At 34.4% G+C, this 16,917-nt stretch overlaps 1 protein-coding gene across 9 annotated transcripts in view; it reads left to right on the forward strand.

The window, feature by feature from the left end:
* Positions 1-16,917, forward strand: part of CPEB2 (cytoplasmic polyadenylation element binding protein 2) — a gene marked incomplete at both ends in the record, with an annotated part of 61,004 nt that overhangs the window by 8,451 nt on the left and 35,636 nt on the right. For 8 of the 9 annotated variants that reach the window (XM_079719467.1, XM_079719470.1, XM_079719472.1 and 5 more), the window contains one exon: positions 5,985-6,075. In XM_079719467.1, the coding sequence (XP_079575593.1) occupies positions 5,985-6,075 (91 nt within the window). Of the gene's footprint in view, positions 1-5,984; positions 6,076-16,917 lie in introns of those variants that run through there. The other variant, XM_079719475.1, reaches the window with a different exon arrangement.

The raw sequence follows: 16,917 nt of genomic DNA on the forward strand, positions 1-16,917 counted from the left end.
TAAAATGAATGTTAGATAGTCTTATTAATTTCTTTAAGGCTAGCTAAGAATTACTTTTCTTTAAAATGCTATTAGCTAGTCACCCTTGCAAGAAGTCGTACTCAAAAGTATAAATCCTAAATTACCTTAAAATTGAATCTTTCAGGTAGATAATAAGGCTACAGCATATTTATTCATTAATACTTGAATATTTTAAATCAAGAGTAAATATACTAGTGGTTGAGGTTATTACTTAGAAGTTTACATATGGCATATCAGTTTTCTGTAAACAAAGCAACATGATGCCTTCAAAATTGTAATATAGCCTGTGAAGCCTATGAGTGTTGGCCTGCTCTCTAGCTGGGGGATTATCTATATATTTAGCTCTAGACTTTTGGTCTTACAGAAGTTCTGCTTGCAGTTCCTGATCATGTCACATAAACTATCTTGAATTAATTGAAGATATTTTCTGCTAATCTTTAATATCCATGCTATTATGATAACATGGTAAATGATAATTTGGGGACCTCTCAGAAAAATACATTATTTGGAGACTTTATTCACCTTATACAAAAAAAAAAAAAAAAAAAAAAGACCAAGTCCAATTTTTCATTTAATAAAACATTCCTTAAGTTGTGATTCTTAAACTAGATGAGTTATAGGGACATTCGTTGTCAAACTGTCACACCTACTGAAAATGAGACAGAATGGGATCTCTTATACCTGCTTAAGTAATGGATCCTTTTTATGTTTCCTATCCTATGTTCAGTTCTTTAATTGTACTTGATACATTCTTACCCCAAATATTTTCTACTTACCTTTCCATTTTATTTAACCATTGTGGATACTAGATTAGCTTTGGCCATTTGGGGCTTTAAAAATTTTTTTTAATTTTTTTTGAAAATCACTGTTACAGTACTTTGTTGAGGATCAGAATAACGAAGGAAGGTCGAGAAATGTATATTCATTGTATATGTGGTAGTACTTTAATTACCCTTAGGATATATGGGGGAAATAGTGTTCTTTGCCTTTGAGAAGATGAAAGTCCAGCTGGATGAGTAAGAAGTATCTGTGTGGAACAACTAGAGAGTATGAGATTGAGAGCCACGCTGTATAGTGAGACAGAGCAACACATCATATGCTAATTCAATATAGTGCAATAGCAGAATGTAATCAGAAATGAATAATCAGTGTTAAAATTGAGAACAATATGAGTACAAATTTGTTTTTTTTATTTTAAAGGAAAAGTTGGATGACTAAATACAAAAATACAACAAAAGTTGATCTTTCTACCTAGGCAGAAGAATATATGACCAAGCATTGGTATAACTTTAAATATGATGATGCAGGTTTTTTCTATAATTCACCTCCTTTTTCTTAGGAAGGATACATCACTGTCAAAAGGAAAAGCTTCTACTTAATCACTTCTTTTGAAATAAAACAGGGATTTGGATATGTCAAAGCAAAAATACAGCATCCTATAAAGAAGTTCCCTTTTAATTAAGTTCAAATTCCTTTTGTTGTATTTTAATATCATTGTTGAACACATTAGTTATTTTTCACCATTTATAATCTTTCTCAGGTCATCCTTTTTAAAATTAGGATGACTTTGTTCTTTCTATGTTTTTCAGTCTTTCTAGGACTTCATTGTTGCTTCCATAAGTCTTTGCAAATGTCTGGGTTGAAGGAAATAATAAAATATTAGAATATAAGAAATTACAGTTTTTCCACCATTGTGTTCTAATTTTTGCCTGTTCATTTTTGTTGTGGGATACTGTAATCTCAGTTTCTGAAAGCCCATTTAGTTGATTCTTTGCCACATAGCTTTCATACTTAAAGTAGATTTGGGTAAACTTTTCCTGATGGAGATTCTTACTTTTATGAAATATCTTGGCTGTTTTCAAATAGCCATGTAGTAATAAATGTAAGTTACATTGCCATGATTTTCCATATTTTTTTAATGGTAATCAGTGTTGGTGCTTTTATGGTTACTTTAAAATGGTTTCAGGATTTCCATTTAGTTTTTGAACCAATGGCAGTTTATGTGAACACAGTTTTTTTCTAATATCCCTATTGCAGAAGAATGCATGAGTGTTTGTCTTATCAGATTTGTCTTTGTTTTTTTCAGAAGTCGTATTTTAATCCCCACGCTTTACTTAATGGAATTATCTGTATGTTTTTACCATGAACCTCTAGGTTTCATTATCCAGAAAGTGACTTTTGAGATGTCATGAGCTCTTTGCCTGCTCAAGGCTATTTTGTGTTTAGTGATTTAAAAATCATGTGGGATGCAGCTGAGGCTTAATAAAGTATAATTTAGTTAACAGTTTTAAAATAGCTCTGCTGTTTTCTTTGCTGAAGTAGGAGTTTGTTTCATGATGAAAGACTTGATATGCAAAGGAAAATAAGGGACTTTGTAAGTGGGCATCTCACTATTTCAGTTGGATGTACACATTAAAGCTAAAGGTATAAATATATGCAGCTTTTTTTTGAATAAGAGTTATCAGAGTTGACATATAGTGGTCACTGATATTTAGAATAGCTTGCTTAAATATTTTCTCCTCATACCTTAAATATTGTCCATGGCATTGACAGTCGTGTAGGATTCTACATTAATTTTGCTGTGCTCTAAAGCAAGAGCATACCCTTTGGAATGGAAATAGTGGCTGGCCAAAAAAATAAATAAATAGAAGTTGTGTGGGAAATATCATTTGGGTGGTATTAATAGTCACCATTAATTGAGTTCATAGGTTGACTAAAGACAGGGCATGATCTGATTCTGTTCAGAAGACATCAGCCTGAGAAGATAGCTCTGAACCATAACACATTTTCTTTGCAAGAATTTAAGTTAAATAGAATATAAAGTATCTAGAATATACTCCATCTTAGAAGCTATATGATACAGCATACCTTTTGAGATTTTTTTGCTCAATTACATGAACAATTTTTGTCATGAGTTTACTTTTTAAATTCTATTTTTTTTTTTTTTTTTTTTTTTTTTTTTGCGGAACGCAGACCTCTCACTGTTGTGGCCTCTCCCGTTGTGGAGCACAGGCTCCGGACGCGCAGGCTTAGCGACCATGGCTCACAGGCCCAGCCGCTCCACAGCATGTGGGATCTTCCCGGACCGGGGCACGAACCCGTGTCCCCTGCATTGGCAGGCGGACTCTCAACCACTGCGCCACCAGGGAAGCCCTAAATTCTATTTTTTTTAAATATTTTTTATTTTATTTTTTTGGCTGCGTTGGGTCTTCGTTGCTGCATGCAGGCTTTCTCTAGTTGCAGCGAGCAGGGGCTACTCTTCATTGCGGTGTGCGGGCTTCTCACTGCAGTGGCTTCTCTTGTTGCAGAGCACCGGCTCTAGGCGCATGGGCTTCAGTAATTGTGGTGCACAGGCTCAGTAGTTGCGGCTCGCAGGCTCTAGAGCGCAGGCTCAGTAGTTGTGGTGCACGGGCTCAGTTGCTCCACGGCATGTGGGATCTTCCCGGACCTGGGCTCAAACCCGTGTCCCCTGCAGTGGCAGGCGGATTCTTAACCACGGCACCACCAGGGAAGCCCCTAAATTCTATTTTAAGTACATTTTGGAGCTTTGAATATAGTAGTACTTAATCTTTCATTGTGTGGTTAGAGATTCAAGTTGATAGCAAGGTCACGTTAATATCTGATACTTGTCTCAGTTTAGTCACTTAACATTTGAGTACCTATTCCATGGAGGATTCTGAGAAGGCTTTATAGTCCTTTATAATTACCATTTAAAAGTGCAGTCTTTGCCCTCACTGAGCTAAACTTAAACATTTTTGCAAAGTTTTTATGGTAAAGATAAAGTACTATTCATTCAACAAACATTTGAGAGCTAGCTCTATTCCATAATTAGAAGGTCCCTACCCCTAATTAGCCTAGAAGTGTAGTGGCAGAGGCAGGAAAACCAACAAATTAGCTATGAACAAGTACAGTAGAAACACAAATGTGGACACATTTGCTCATTTTTGCTCTTCTCTATTCCGGTTTTATTTATTATATACTACTTTGAGTCTTTGCTTTTCTATTATTTCTATTATTCTTAAAGTGGACTTTAGGCATCGGCTAGTTCAACATGATTATTTTATTTTCTAGAAGATGGAACAGAGCCTAAGAAGGTTTAGTAGCTTCAAGTTAAGAAGCTCAGTGCTTCTTAAAGTATGGTCTTTGGACCAGTAGTCTCGGTATCACCTGGGTACTTACTGGAAATAGAAATGCTCAGGGGCTACTCCAAACTTACTGAATCAGACTGTTGATGAGTCCCAGCAACCTGTGTGTTTAACAAGCCTTCCAGATGTTTCTGAAGCATACTCAAGTTTGAGAACCACTGTTACAGCTCAGTGATTCTCTGTGCCTCCGTCACCAATCAAGATCATTGTTCTAGTGAACACCTATTACTGATGGGTGTGTTATATCTCAGGAGTCTTTAAGTAAAAATAAGTAAGGGGTACTAATGTAGGTAATTAGTGATAAAACTCCAGTAAGATCCTCCAAGTCTAGCAGTCTTTCCATTCACTGTTACTTTTCACACTTTCAAATTCTTTGACAGAACTTGTTTAGTCTACAGTAGTGATTCTGTCCCCCTAGCTTTAAAAAGCTCCCAACCCTGATTTAAACATCAAAGTAGAATAAAAAATCAACATATTCTCAGGAAATCTTCTTATGTTTTTCCTCAGCTTTCTAAAAGATTGGTTCTGGATCTTCTCCAGATTGTGGACTCCTTTGGAAAACTAATGAAAGCCATAAACCTTTTCAGAAAAAAAATATGTGTACATGCATGTACAGAACATTATATATACTCTCACAGATTTCATGGTCCTTCTTGAAGCTCAGAGACCCAGGTTAAGAAGTGCCTCATTCTGATTTCTGTGGAAACGTTTTTTCCACTTTTCCGGTTCTTTACTTTCCTTTTTCTATGTTAATCATTTTTTGAGAGTTAAAAATGGCCTGCCCTGCGTCTCCTTCATTTACATACACTGCACAAGCACACATACACGCACATACCTAAATGAGTGGGGGCTGGCACTGACATATTTTGGGAATAGACTGCTTGGTGATTTGAGGAGCACAGGCCAGGGCTTGCTGTAATGGTTCCCTATATATGTATTTGTTCAAGTATATTGAGTGTATATTGAGCAGAATACAGTATATATTCATGAGCATTAAAGATCAAATTCCTTCTAGTAAGCAAGTTGAGGGATATAACATTCAGTAAAGAAAACTTCCAACTACACACAAGACTTCGTTCTGAGACTTGATGATATAGGAAACTCACTGCAGTGAGAATTCTTTCACCCTTTTCTCCCCACCTTCCTTTTTTGCAGGGGTGGGTAGAGGGGAGGGAAGATTTAGAAATGCAGAGGCCAATATGTGAGGATTTCAGAGAGCAAGATTTAAATATAAGTATTCTAGATGTTAGTCTTGGTTCCAATATTGGTATTTCTTGTTTTTGATTTTTACTGTTTAAGATGTTTATGCATTCATTATTATGAAATTCTGACTATTAAATAACATATGATGTTTGATAGATGTTTAAAGTATGGTGCACTATGGAATTAAGCCCTTTCACCTCAAATATTTATTTTTCAAGTGCCAGTGTCTGAATTCCTAGATATATGTGAAAAGTTTAAAAGTTAAATAACAACTAAAAATGCTTTCTGTGCATATAACATTTCAGAAATGTTTATAAGTTGAGAATGATAACAACAGAAATTATTTTACTATATTGCATTAATACTGCCAATGAAATAAGGTTGCTTTTGATATGTGATTTTGGAGATAAATGTATGAAATATATTGTCCTCCAGTACAAGAGATATTGTAGCTCATGAGATCCTTAGTTATTGGTATTGTCTTGGGATGCAAACTGACTAGTAATATCATATTAGTCAGATGTCCTATTTTATGTAAGAAGATTTAGATAGTATTTAATCATCACTTTCTGAAAAAATTGCATAGATTATATTCTTTTTTTTCTTCTCTTCTAGGATCGAAGTAGAATGTATGACAGTTTGAATATGCACTCTCTGGAAAATTCCCTTATTGATATTATGAGAGCAGAGCATGATCCTCTTAAGGGTAAGTGATTTTTATTTTCTTATATTATCCACCATTTTGTCTGCTTATCATTTTTCACATGAAAATGAGCACTAAGTAACACCTATCTCATCTATAAAATTCTGTTTGTTAATAAGAACCCTTGTTTTTATGAAAGGTCATACTTTTTCCTTATTTAGCTTTATGTCAATTTATACAGAGAGAAATGTAAACCTACGTCTCTTGACTTGTTGTTTAAGAAAAAGCCACTGTTTAAAGATGCTTGTCTGTTTACCAAAGGATGAAGAATGGATCTAAAGGTGTTATAGTCACTATTCTAGAATTCTTTCAAATACAGAAATATTAAAAAATAATAATAACTTTCTTGGAATACTTGCATTCGCAGTTTGCAGTAATTCCATCCTAAAATTGTTCTAGGTTAACTTCCCTTGCCATTTTTCTTCTACGTGTCATATCATAGGGATTCGAAAGTGTTTCAAGGTAGAAAAGCTATTTGTAAAAGTTGGAGCAGATTAGGAAAAAGAATCAGCCCCACTAATCTTACACTATCAGTCTCATCACAGCTACAGTTAACTGTATCTGAAGAAATTCCGTTAACATACTTGTTTTCATTTGTCTGGACATAACTTGTTAGTAATTATTTTATATTTCTTCATAAAAAATACCTCCTTGCCTTTTACATTAATGGTGAAAATCTAGCAAAGTGTATGAACTTGTGATGAGAGATATTAGTTGTCTGTTGCTGCCTGATAAACAGTCCCCAAACTTAGCAGCTTAAAACAACAATAAACGTTTATCACCTCACACAGTTTCTGGGCGTCGGAAATTCAGGAGCAGCTTAACTGGTTGGTTCTGGCTTAACATCTCTCATTGAATCAAAACCACGGGTTACTTTGTAATCTTTCCGTTTTTAATTCTGTAAAGCCAAGAATTACCTTACAAGAGTTAGCCTAAAAACTCTAGAACTTCAGAGTTGGCAGCAAGATGGTGGCTCTGGCTGAGTTGACAATATTGATCAGATATCTAAACATTTTTGTTCTGATTCTGGATTTTGCTTATGAAGGAGTTTCGTGTCTTTCTATTTCCTTTATTATTAGAGAAGCTCAGAGGATCACTGGTGATTGTCAGTGATGTGTGATAATGTTAATTCTGCTCACAAACTAATAATGATAGTTATATTTTGTTTTTCATTTTTTTGAGAGTGGTTGCTTCTAACTAATTCAGCCTATTTTTTTGAGTATCTGTAGTTGAGGGCTTGTTTTTTTTTTTCACTGTTATCCCGACAGTTCCAGTGGCATTTGTCTTGGATCCACTGTTTAAGAATAGAAATCGGCAAGCAGCTTGTGATTATGAAGAATTCCCCTCTGTTTATTTCCTTGCCTTCTGTAGATAGAAAACCCTTAGAAATTCTAATACAAGATAAAGTCAGTATTAACTGTTACCAGTGAATAATTAAAACTTTTTCATTGTTGTTTCTCCCAGTCTTCCTTAAAAAAGCCCTTTGAACATGTTAAGAGAAAACATTAATTATCTCACTGTTAATTATCTCAGTTTTTCTTTTTTGCTAGCCTGTTTTATAATAAAAGTGGAGGAAAACCTAGAAAGAAGACTTTGAAAAAGAAAATGGAAGCAGCATAAGGCTAAGAGGAATTTAATAATTAAAAAACTCAAGTTAATTCAGAATTCTTCTGTTAGAAAAATTATCTTTGGATGTGGGAAGGGGAAAAACATGCTTATCACCACCTTTAGGAATCATGGTGACAAATCTCTGTTTCTAATTGGAGTATTTTATGTTCCACACTTATTATGACAGGGAACAGAGAAAAAAAAAAAAGAAAAGAAAAAAAAACATTTTGAGAATGCTTCTCCACATAGAATTAAGAAATAAGACTGGTACTTCTGCCAAATTGCCGTCATATACCTTTTAAAAGTTATCTTGATACCAAGTGCTTCCACTTGTTTTGTTCTTTTATTACTAGTACAAATTCCCCTGCCTTCTGGGATATCATACTGTATATCTTCCTCCCCACACTGTGATCATTACACATCTTTGTGCTGGGCCTCAGTAAAATCTGCGAAAGCAAGGTTATGACAAATAGGTGAAACCAATCCCTGAATTTGTTTCTCCTCCCTTCCATTCCTGATCTTTAGGTCATCACTTCAGCCTCTATCCCATCTCTCTTATCTTTTCATCCCTTTCAGAAAATTCTATTCTCTATTTAATGTAAGGAAATTCTTTTCTTTTTTCTAAAAAACAGAATGAATCTTATTTTATCCTTCTAAAATATTTTCAAAAAAACCAACCATTTGCTTTGTCTTCTTTATGGGATCTAATGAACAAGGAGAAGGGAGTTGTGGGGTAAACTTGAAAAAAACAAAAATAAAAATGAATTTCTTATTTCCCTTTGTGTTAATGGTGAAAGTTTCTAGAAAATTTTCTGTGTGAACTTGAGTGATGAAAGATTATATTAGTTATCTATTGCTGCATAACAAATTACCCCCAAATTTAGTAGCTAAAGCAGCAATAAACATTTATTGTCACATGCAGTTTCTGTGGGTTAGAATTCAGAAGCACTTTGGCTGGTTGGTTCTGGTGAGGATCTCAGGAGGTAGCAGTCAGGATATCAGTGAGGCTGCAGTCATCTGAAGGCTTGACTAAGGCTGTAGGATCCTTTTTCAAGATGGCTTACTTATGTGGCTGACAAGTTAGTGCAGGCTGTTGGTAGGAGAACTCAGCTCATCACGTGGACCTCTCCACAGGACTGCTGGAGTGTCCTCAGAGCATGGTGCTGGATTCCCCCCAGAGCAAATGATAAAGCTCAAGGCGAATGCCCCAGTGTCTTCTGTGATTTAGCTTCAGAAGTCTCACACCATCATTTCCATGACATCCTACTAGCTACATAGGTCAGCCCTGCTCAGTTGGGGAAGAGTCTGCTACTCAAGAGCTGTGGCTACTAGGAGGCAAGGATCAGCGGAGGCCATCATGGAGGCTGCCTTCCACAGAGATGAAATGCAAAAACTAAATTTGCATTTGGTTCTACTTCTCTAAAGGAAAAGAGAAAGTACTTCAGGTAAGAGTTAACGTTGATAGACAGAAAAGCAATCAAGCAGCTCTCTGGAATCCAAAGAAAGTCTGTGGCAGGTTACTGGCATGACTGATAACTGACTAATTATACTAACAGAAGGACCCTCCCACCCCCACTTAAGCCCAGAATGCAAGCCTGATGGTTGTCACAAGTCAGTAGGTCATTGTTTAATGTTAAGGTCTTTATAGTCTAGCATAGCAGGTGGAAGGGTCTTGTCGAGGCTCTAAAGATGTGAAGTGATGGCAACCAAAGATGGGGCTCTGAATGTATTTTATTCCACTTTTGTTCCTTTTATTCTACTTTTGTACCAGGCAGTGTCCAAGACCCTGCTGTGCATTATATGACACAGACATGGTCTCTGTTCTTGCGGAATGTACAGCCTAAGGGGGAAAGAGAGACCTTATATGTGTAATATACATAGATACATAGAATATACTAATATAACATGATGTATACATGCAATACATGCAGATTATGTATAGATATAGCTACAAGTGTTAGAAATAGTATAGAGAGAGGTTATAAAGTGTTCAAGGAGGTAATAAGTGGAGGTACCTAACGTAGCTCTGGAGTAAAGAAAGCTGAGACCTGAAACCTGAGCAGCACAAAGATGAAAAAATATTGGGGGGAAAGTGTCAACTAGACAAAGGGACCAGGTTGTATTTAAGAGCTCATCACAACTGAGGAACTGAAAGCAGACTGGTCCTGGCATAGACTGTTCAGGGCTGCCTGATGCTGGTTGGGTATAACACCGCTCAGCCAGTCCAAGGGTGGGGGGGGGGGGACTGCTGCCTTTTCCTCTGTACTGTGAACAGTAACACACTGTTTTATACTTTCCTTAGTACGAGTGGCACTGACTGATCTGTTTTATTTATTCTGCAGTGGTTTCTCACCATGAACATCCTATTTTCTGATGACTGTCTTGATTTTTGACAAATATTTTCCTTTTCAAAGAAAGGACAAATATGAATTCTTTTAATGGTTAAAATAGATCATGCTTTGCCAAGTGCAGTTCTGTGATTTTGCAGTTTTGTGTTTGCATACCTATTTTAAATAATCTGTGATCTTTTTATGTATGTGTGGGTCAGTGCATTCCCCTTTAAACAAAAGAACAAGACAGTGATTATTGTTAATCTCTCTTCCCTCTCTGCCCTCAGCAATTTACAAAAAAGGTCTTACTGTGTAAGCATTTTTACCAAAAATTGCTTATCCCCTCCTCCAAAGCATAAGGGCAAACAAAAAAAATTTAATTTAAGCGCATAAAAGATCATTTGAGAACAGTAAGAAGAAATGTAGCTTATATAACAATCTTAGGAGAATCTGTCTCAGCAAGTCACAATGCCTTTACTAATGTTCCCTGAACAATTCAGGGGAATTCAGGAAAAAGGATTTAGAGCGTGATTTTACAATACCAACATATTTTAGAAGTGGATGCCTTTAAAATGTTTTTATTTATTATGTGTTTTTATATATCTAGCATCATTTTTATTACTTGACTGCTAAACTCCTATTCCAAGACTCCTGAAGTAAAAATCTCTGCTTATTTTAAGGAAAATAACCCCTGAGAAAATAAGGAATGGCTTCTATAAGGTGCTAAGTAGCCCTGGTAGTACCAAGTAAATTCTTGCTGCATTTCTTCGAAGAAGACACTTCTCTTTTCCCTCTGATTCTCTTCGCCTGCCTTAGTGTAAAATTGAAATACAGAGTCACAAAATAACTTGTATAAATTTCTAGAAGTCTGGTGTGAGAACTTACACTTTGAACTTAACAACTTCTAAGCTGAACAGAGGTTCTCAAACTTGGAGAGCATGTTTAACGGGCAGGTTTCAGGGCCCTGCTCCTAGAGATTGTGCATTGCAGACTATGTAACGAGTACACTTTGAGAAACTCTCGTATAGGAGAACAAGATCAAGGAGATCTATGAAGAATTTTTAAAATTTTAGTGGAATTTATTAAAATACAGCAGAGTGAAAAATAAAACTGATACCAATAATATCCATGCCAAAGTAGTTACATGGCTCCTCTTAAACTGCCCTAGCTTATTCACTCTGACAGAGAGAGGCATGCATTTCTCAGAACCAATTTTGCTTTTCTTCAGCCACTTTTGGTTCCTGAGTCAAAATTTTCACAAGTGCCAAAAAAAGTATAGACAAAAATCATTTCATTAGAATGTCTTCAAAAAAAGATAATTAAGGATGGATTGCTATATATGCTTTCAGTTTTTAAATGTTTCCTTTTATTTTAAAAAGGAGTAAGTAGAATTTACATATTCTTTTCCCTTTACTTCATTGACCTTTTTTTCTTTTTCCTGTAGATCACTGGCCTTTGATAAAGAGAAAAAAATCATTATCTTTGGAATAAATTATATTTATATAGAAGCCATATACATTTTATTATATGTATTCTGACTTTAAGAGATATCACTGTTGTGACATACCTGATACCTTTACCCCCAACTACTCAGAATTTAGTTCATCTTAAGGAAAGTACGATTAACAAGAGCTTCCCTTCTGTCATAATGCCTGCAGATTGAAAAGGAAATTTTGAAAGTGTGGCTGTAAAAGTTCTTGTTTTAGAAGGCTTATTTGAAATATGGTATCATGGATAGAGATTTAAAATTTTTATTTCCTTTTAGGTATGTGTCTTAATTAGCAAAAATATTATTAAATTTAGAGTATAGTTGAGTTGTTATTTCTTCCAAGCATCTTTGAATATTCAACTAAATGATCTGAGTTACATCAGACTGCAGTTTCTTTTTTAAAAACTAAAACCCATCACACAGAAATGACAATGAATTTTCTTAAAGATCACATTTATTTATTCAGGGAATATATGTGTTCATTAAAAGCTTGTTATTCACACAAAGCATCTTTCTTAGAACTTTAAACATGGGCTTATAACTCTTATTTTTAAATTGAAAATAAAAACAAAAAGAATACTTTCTATATAGAACTTGCAGTGACAAAAGCAAGTATATGGGATAACTAGGCCTATGAATTTTAGCTGCTTATGGTATTTGAAAAGGATCTGAGAATCTCTAATGAAGGTTTTTCTTCCAGAGTATAGGACTTTATCCTTTTGAAAATGTTTTTCTTATTACAAAAAGTAGTATGTATTCATTAAAAGAAATTTGGAAAAACTTGGGAAAAAGAAAAGTTTTGTAATCATCAATAATTCCACAAGCTAAAATAATCACATTTGATATTTTTGGTGTAAAATTTTTCTAGTCTTTTCTTTTTAAATATATAAGCATAAGATATTTGAGATATTTCAATGTTTACCTTCCCTCCAACTGGGTTAGCTTTTAAAAAATTAGTTAAGAAAAATATATGTACATAGATTAATAAGTGAAATAGTGCCATAAGACTTACAGAGCTAAAAATAGAAGTCTTTTCCCTCATTCTTCTCTGTTTACTTCTGATTCTTGTTTCCTAGATGTAGCCACTTTCAACTTTATTTTACCAATTCTTCATGTAATTATTTGTAAATGTTAAGTGGTGTATTCTTTATATTTCCTATATTTTAGTTATTATCTTTTGACTATCTACTTTAACTTACCGATACCCCAACATTTTCCCTGATCTGTCCTCTCAAAATTATTTTAGGACCACTTTTGTTTAAATTAGAGGGCATATTTACTATGATAATGCAAATATTATTCATAGGTGCACTTCGTATGTTTTGTACCAAAACATTTTCTTTTTCATATAACTTTCTTTTTCCTGGAATTAATCATCGTCTCTTTTGGTTAGTTTGGTTAGTTTTCTAAGTACTAGTCACTAATTCATCCCAAAATATATTTATAGAACACTGAAGCTTCTCTCAATACATGTAAAAACATCAAATTGTCATTTAGATTTTTTTTTTTCCTGCTGTTGTAGGTATCCTTGTAGCCCACCGTAACTGTCATTTTGGGACTTCCCTAATCCCAGGAATTCCTTTTTCCTTTGGAAATCATGTCCTGATCTCCATGTGCTTTCTTAATGGTTTATGCCTTTGTTTTATTGGGCCTGTCTTACAGAACCTTCCTTCAGACGGGATATAAATTTTGAGACTTGTATGTACGAAAACATGTTCATTCTACCTACATAAGATGATAGGCTGGTGTGGAATTATATATTAGTAATTTAGAATATTGAAAGCAATGCTTCATTACTTCCAGGGCTACTGTAAATATAATACCATTATAAAACCTGTTCATTTGTATGATTGATTGATTGTCTTGTTTTCTGTTTTTAAATTTTTGCTTTTTTTACTGGAAGCTTTTAGAATATTTTCATGCCTGTGGTTCTGAAATTTTGTAATAATGAATGCGGGTCTTCCAATGTATGGTGGTGGGGAAGGGTTTACCTACCTGTCTTCTTCCCTTGTCTTCTTTCCTTTCTTCCATCTTTCCTTCCTTCCTTCCATTTCATTGTTTTATTTCTTGCACTGCACATTCATTGAGCCCTCCTATTTAAGAGATTAATTTCCTTCAGTTCTTGGAATTTTCCATATTTCTTTGATAATTTCTTCCCTTCTATTTTTTGTTACCTCTTTCTGAAACTCCTGTTCCTGAAATATTAAGCCTCCTATACTCATCATTTGCTTTTCTAATTTCCATTGCTTTATCTGTTGTTTTCCTTTTGGAAAGGTTTCCTCATCTCTTATTTTCAACCCTTCTAATGATTTTTTTATTTAAAAATTTTTCTCTGAACAGCTTTTAAGACCCTCTTTTAAAAATTCTGAAAACGTTCCTATTTTTATTCTTTGATCTTATTTCTCTGGAGTATTTATCTTTAAACACTGTATTATAGTTTTGAAGATTATTTTTCCATTTCCTTGTATTGTCTATGCTTCTTTTAAGTTCCTCTTTTCTATTTGTTTGTTTTCTCATGCTGGAAGCTGTCGTCAAATATCTTATGATCCTTTGCTGTCCATTCATTTTTAAAGATAAGACAAAAATGGTGATTGGAAGCTGTGTATGTAGTTAGGACTTATAATCTAGTGAGCATTACTGTAAGCCAATCATGGAACTATCACAATGTCTGTATTCACATCTTTTGGTCTGTGGAATGAACCTGGATGTATGTCTTCCATTCTTCTGCCTGGGAGCTGTAGGCCTGCCTACTACTAGCCTTCTTAGAAGAGCCAAAGAAGGGGCTGCGTGTCTCTCTGGTTCATGTAGAAACTGACAAGCAATCATCAGCCTTCCTGTTTTCAGTTCTACTCATATCTACTCTCAGTGATAACCAGAGCTTCTTATTTCTGAACCTTTCCAGGTTTCTGCTATAATAAATGGCTTGTTTGTTGATAATCTTCCTCAGGCACACACCAGTTTTGCTTTCAGTGCTTTCAATGATTTCTGGTCTCCAAAGTCAGCTACCACTCACCCATTCATGTTTACAGCTTTTGAAAATGTTGATATGATTCTTCTGTGATCTCTTCCCATTCCCTTTTTTCTAATGTGCTGTCATTTTAGTGGTTTCAGAAAGCAGCAGAGATGAGCGCATGTGTTCAGTCCTCCATGTTCAGCTGGAAGTCTCTGTAACCCCTAGTCCACTTACCTCCTTAGTGAAGCCTGCCTAACACTATAGTCAATCGTAGGTTACTTTGGTAAAGATTGTTAAGGAACCATATTTGTTTTTAATTTGAGCACCTTTCTCATTTATTTTTGATTCAGTCAGTTTTGTTTTGTTTTGTTTTTCAGTGTATAGAACTTTTCACATGATAGTGTGTCATGGGAGCAATGACCACTTCTGTTTTTGCTTTAGTTTTAATCAGCATCTGTTTTAGTGCCAAGCAAATAGAAGGGGCTCAATACATTATTGGCTGAATGATTAAGCATTTTTCCACAATAATTTTTTATCATTATTTGTTTAGAACTTTAAAAATTTATTTACACACATGTAAAATAGTTTGTATAAACATTCCCCTACAGTTGGACATTTAGGTATTTCAATTTTTAAATAAAACTCAGTGAGCTCTTTTTGAGTTTATTTCCATAGAATAGACTTAATACATTTGTTTTTGAGGCTCTAGATGTATATTGCAACTTATTTTTAAGTTTTATGCCAGTTTATACTGCCACTGGTAATGTTTGATTGCCCATTTGTTACTCTTAATATTATTTTTGTTAGTAAACCCTTTTACAGTTTAAAGTTTTGTGACCATTAGTGCAACTTGATTTTAACATTAATTGCATATATCAGTTAATACCAGTTTTATTGAAGTAATTTTACAATAATACATTATCTTACCAGATGATTAATGACTTTGGTTTAGCCTTTTGTGTTTTTTTGTCTTTCTTTGTGGTTCTACTTTACTTGAAATAAACTTTTTGATATTCTATGTTCCTTGGTGTTTCTTAATATATTTTCTGGTATTAATTGGATAAAAGTTTTAAAAGTTATAAATAATTATTAGGTGAAAAAATTATGATGAGATCCTGAATTAAGAGTTAGTTAACTTGATTAATTTTCCTGGAAACTAAAGTAGATTGATGGCGTTTATTAGATGTAGGTAAGGAATGATTCTGTTGCTTTCTTGGGATCTAGATCTAAGGGTATTTTCTACATTTGTATGACTTTATTCTTAGGCTTTTATGAGGCATGCATTGAGATTTGGGAGTGAGGTCAGGAATGACTGTCCTACCCGTAGGATCTGAGCAGAGATTGGAGTTATTCAAGGTTGGTAATGACCACATTCTGAGTGGCTTTTACCAGGCTTCCTATGAACCATTTTTTTTTTTCTAATTAGATTTCAAAGTAAAGGTGAAATGTAGATAATGAAAAAAATATGAGAAGAGTGTACCAAACCAGTGGGAGCAATGCTTTATTTAAAGCATATAAAAAGGAACTTTTCATATTAGAATTTTTCATATTAGAATTTTTCATTTGAGGGTGTGTGTACGTGTGTGTGTTTAATATATGTGTACAATATATAACATATCATTTATTGAGCACTTGTTATATGCCAAGCACTGTTCTGAGAACTCTACATGTATGTATTAACTTACTTAATTCTCACAACTAAGGGTAGATATTTACCCTTAATTTACAGTTGGATGACTGTGGTGGCTTACTAACAATAATTGTCTAAGCTTCAGTGCTAGTAAATGGTGGAATTTAATAGCTCTTGAGTTTGTGCTTTTAACCACCACACCATACTGCCTCTATTACTAGTTGGTTTAATGTTCTAACTCAAACTCTTTATGATTCTAATATGTGATTTAAATGTTTTTTTTCCCTATTAAAAGGAGTTGGCAGAATGTGTGGCATTGTTCTTCAGCAATTTTCTCTTCAGTAATGAGGCATCATTAACTGTGAATATTGGGGCTTTGGAGATCATTTTTTGGATGTATTCATTAAGAAAAAGAAAACAGTCATGGAGAAGGAAAAAATTAATCTTGGCAAAGAGCAAAAAGCAAGACTTGTCTTTTTCCCTCCCCTCCCCATATTTAAAGGGTTTAGAAATGAACTGATAAAAGCTTGTTCTATGATTTTTCCATTCACTGAGACAATGTCCTTTCCATGCCCCACATACAAACATATATTTAGGTACTGTGCTTTAGATTGAGCTTATGGTTCACATAACAGAATGAGCTATTTCATTCATCCACTTAATAAATATTTGAGTCTGTTATGTACTAAGCTCTGTTTTAGATGCTAGAGTAGGGAATAAAAAAGGCAAAAAAAGACAAAGTCCTGCCCTTACGCATCTGTTTGATTGAAGGATAGAGACAGCAGGAATCAGTGCTATGAAGGAAGAAATATAGTGTCAAGGGAATAGTGAAAGA

The sequence above is a fragment of the Hyperoodon ampullatus genome (genome assembly GCF_949752795.1).
Source record: "Hyperoodon ampullatus genome assembly, chromosome: 1".
Taxonomy (NCBI): Eukaryota; Metazoa; Chordata; class Mammalia; order Artiodactyla; family Ziphiidae; genus Hyperoodon; species Hyperoodon ampullatus.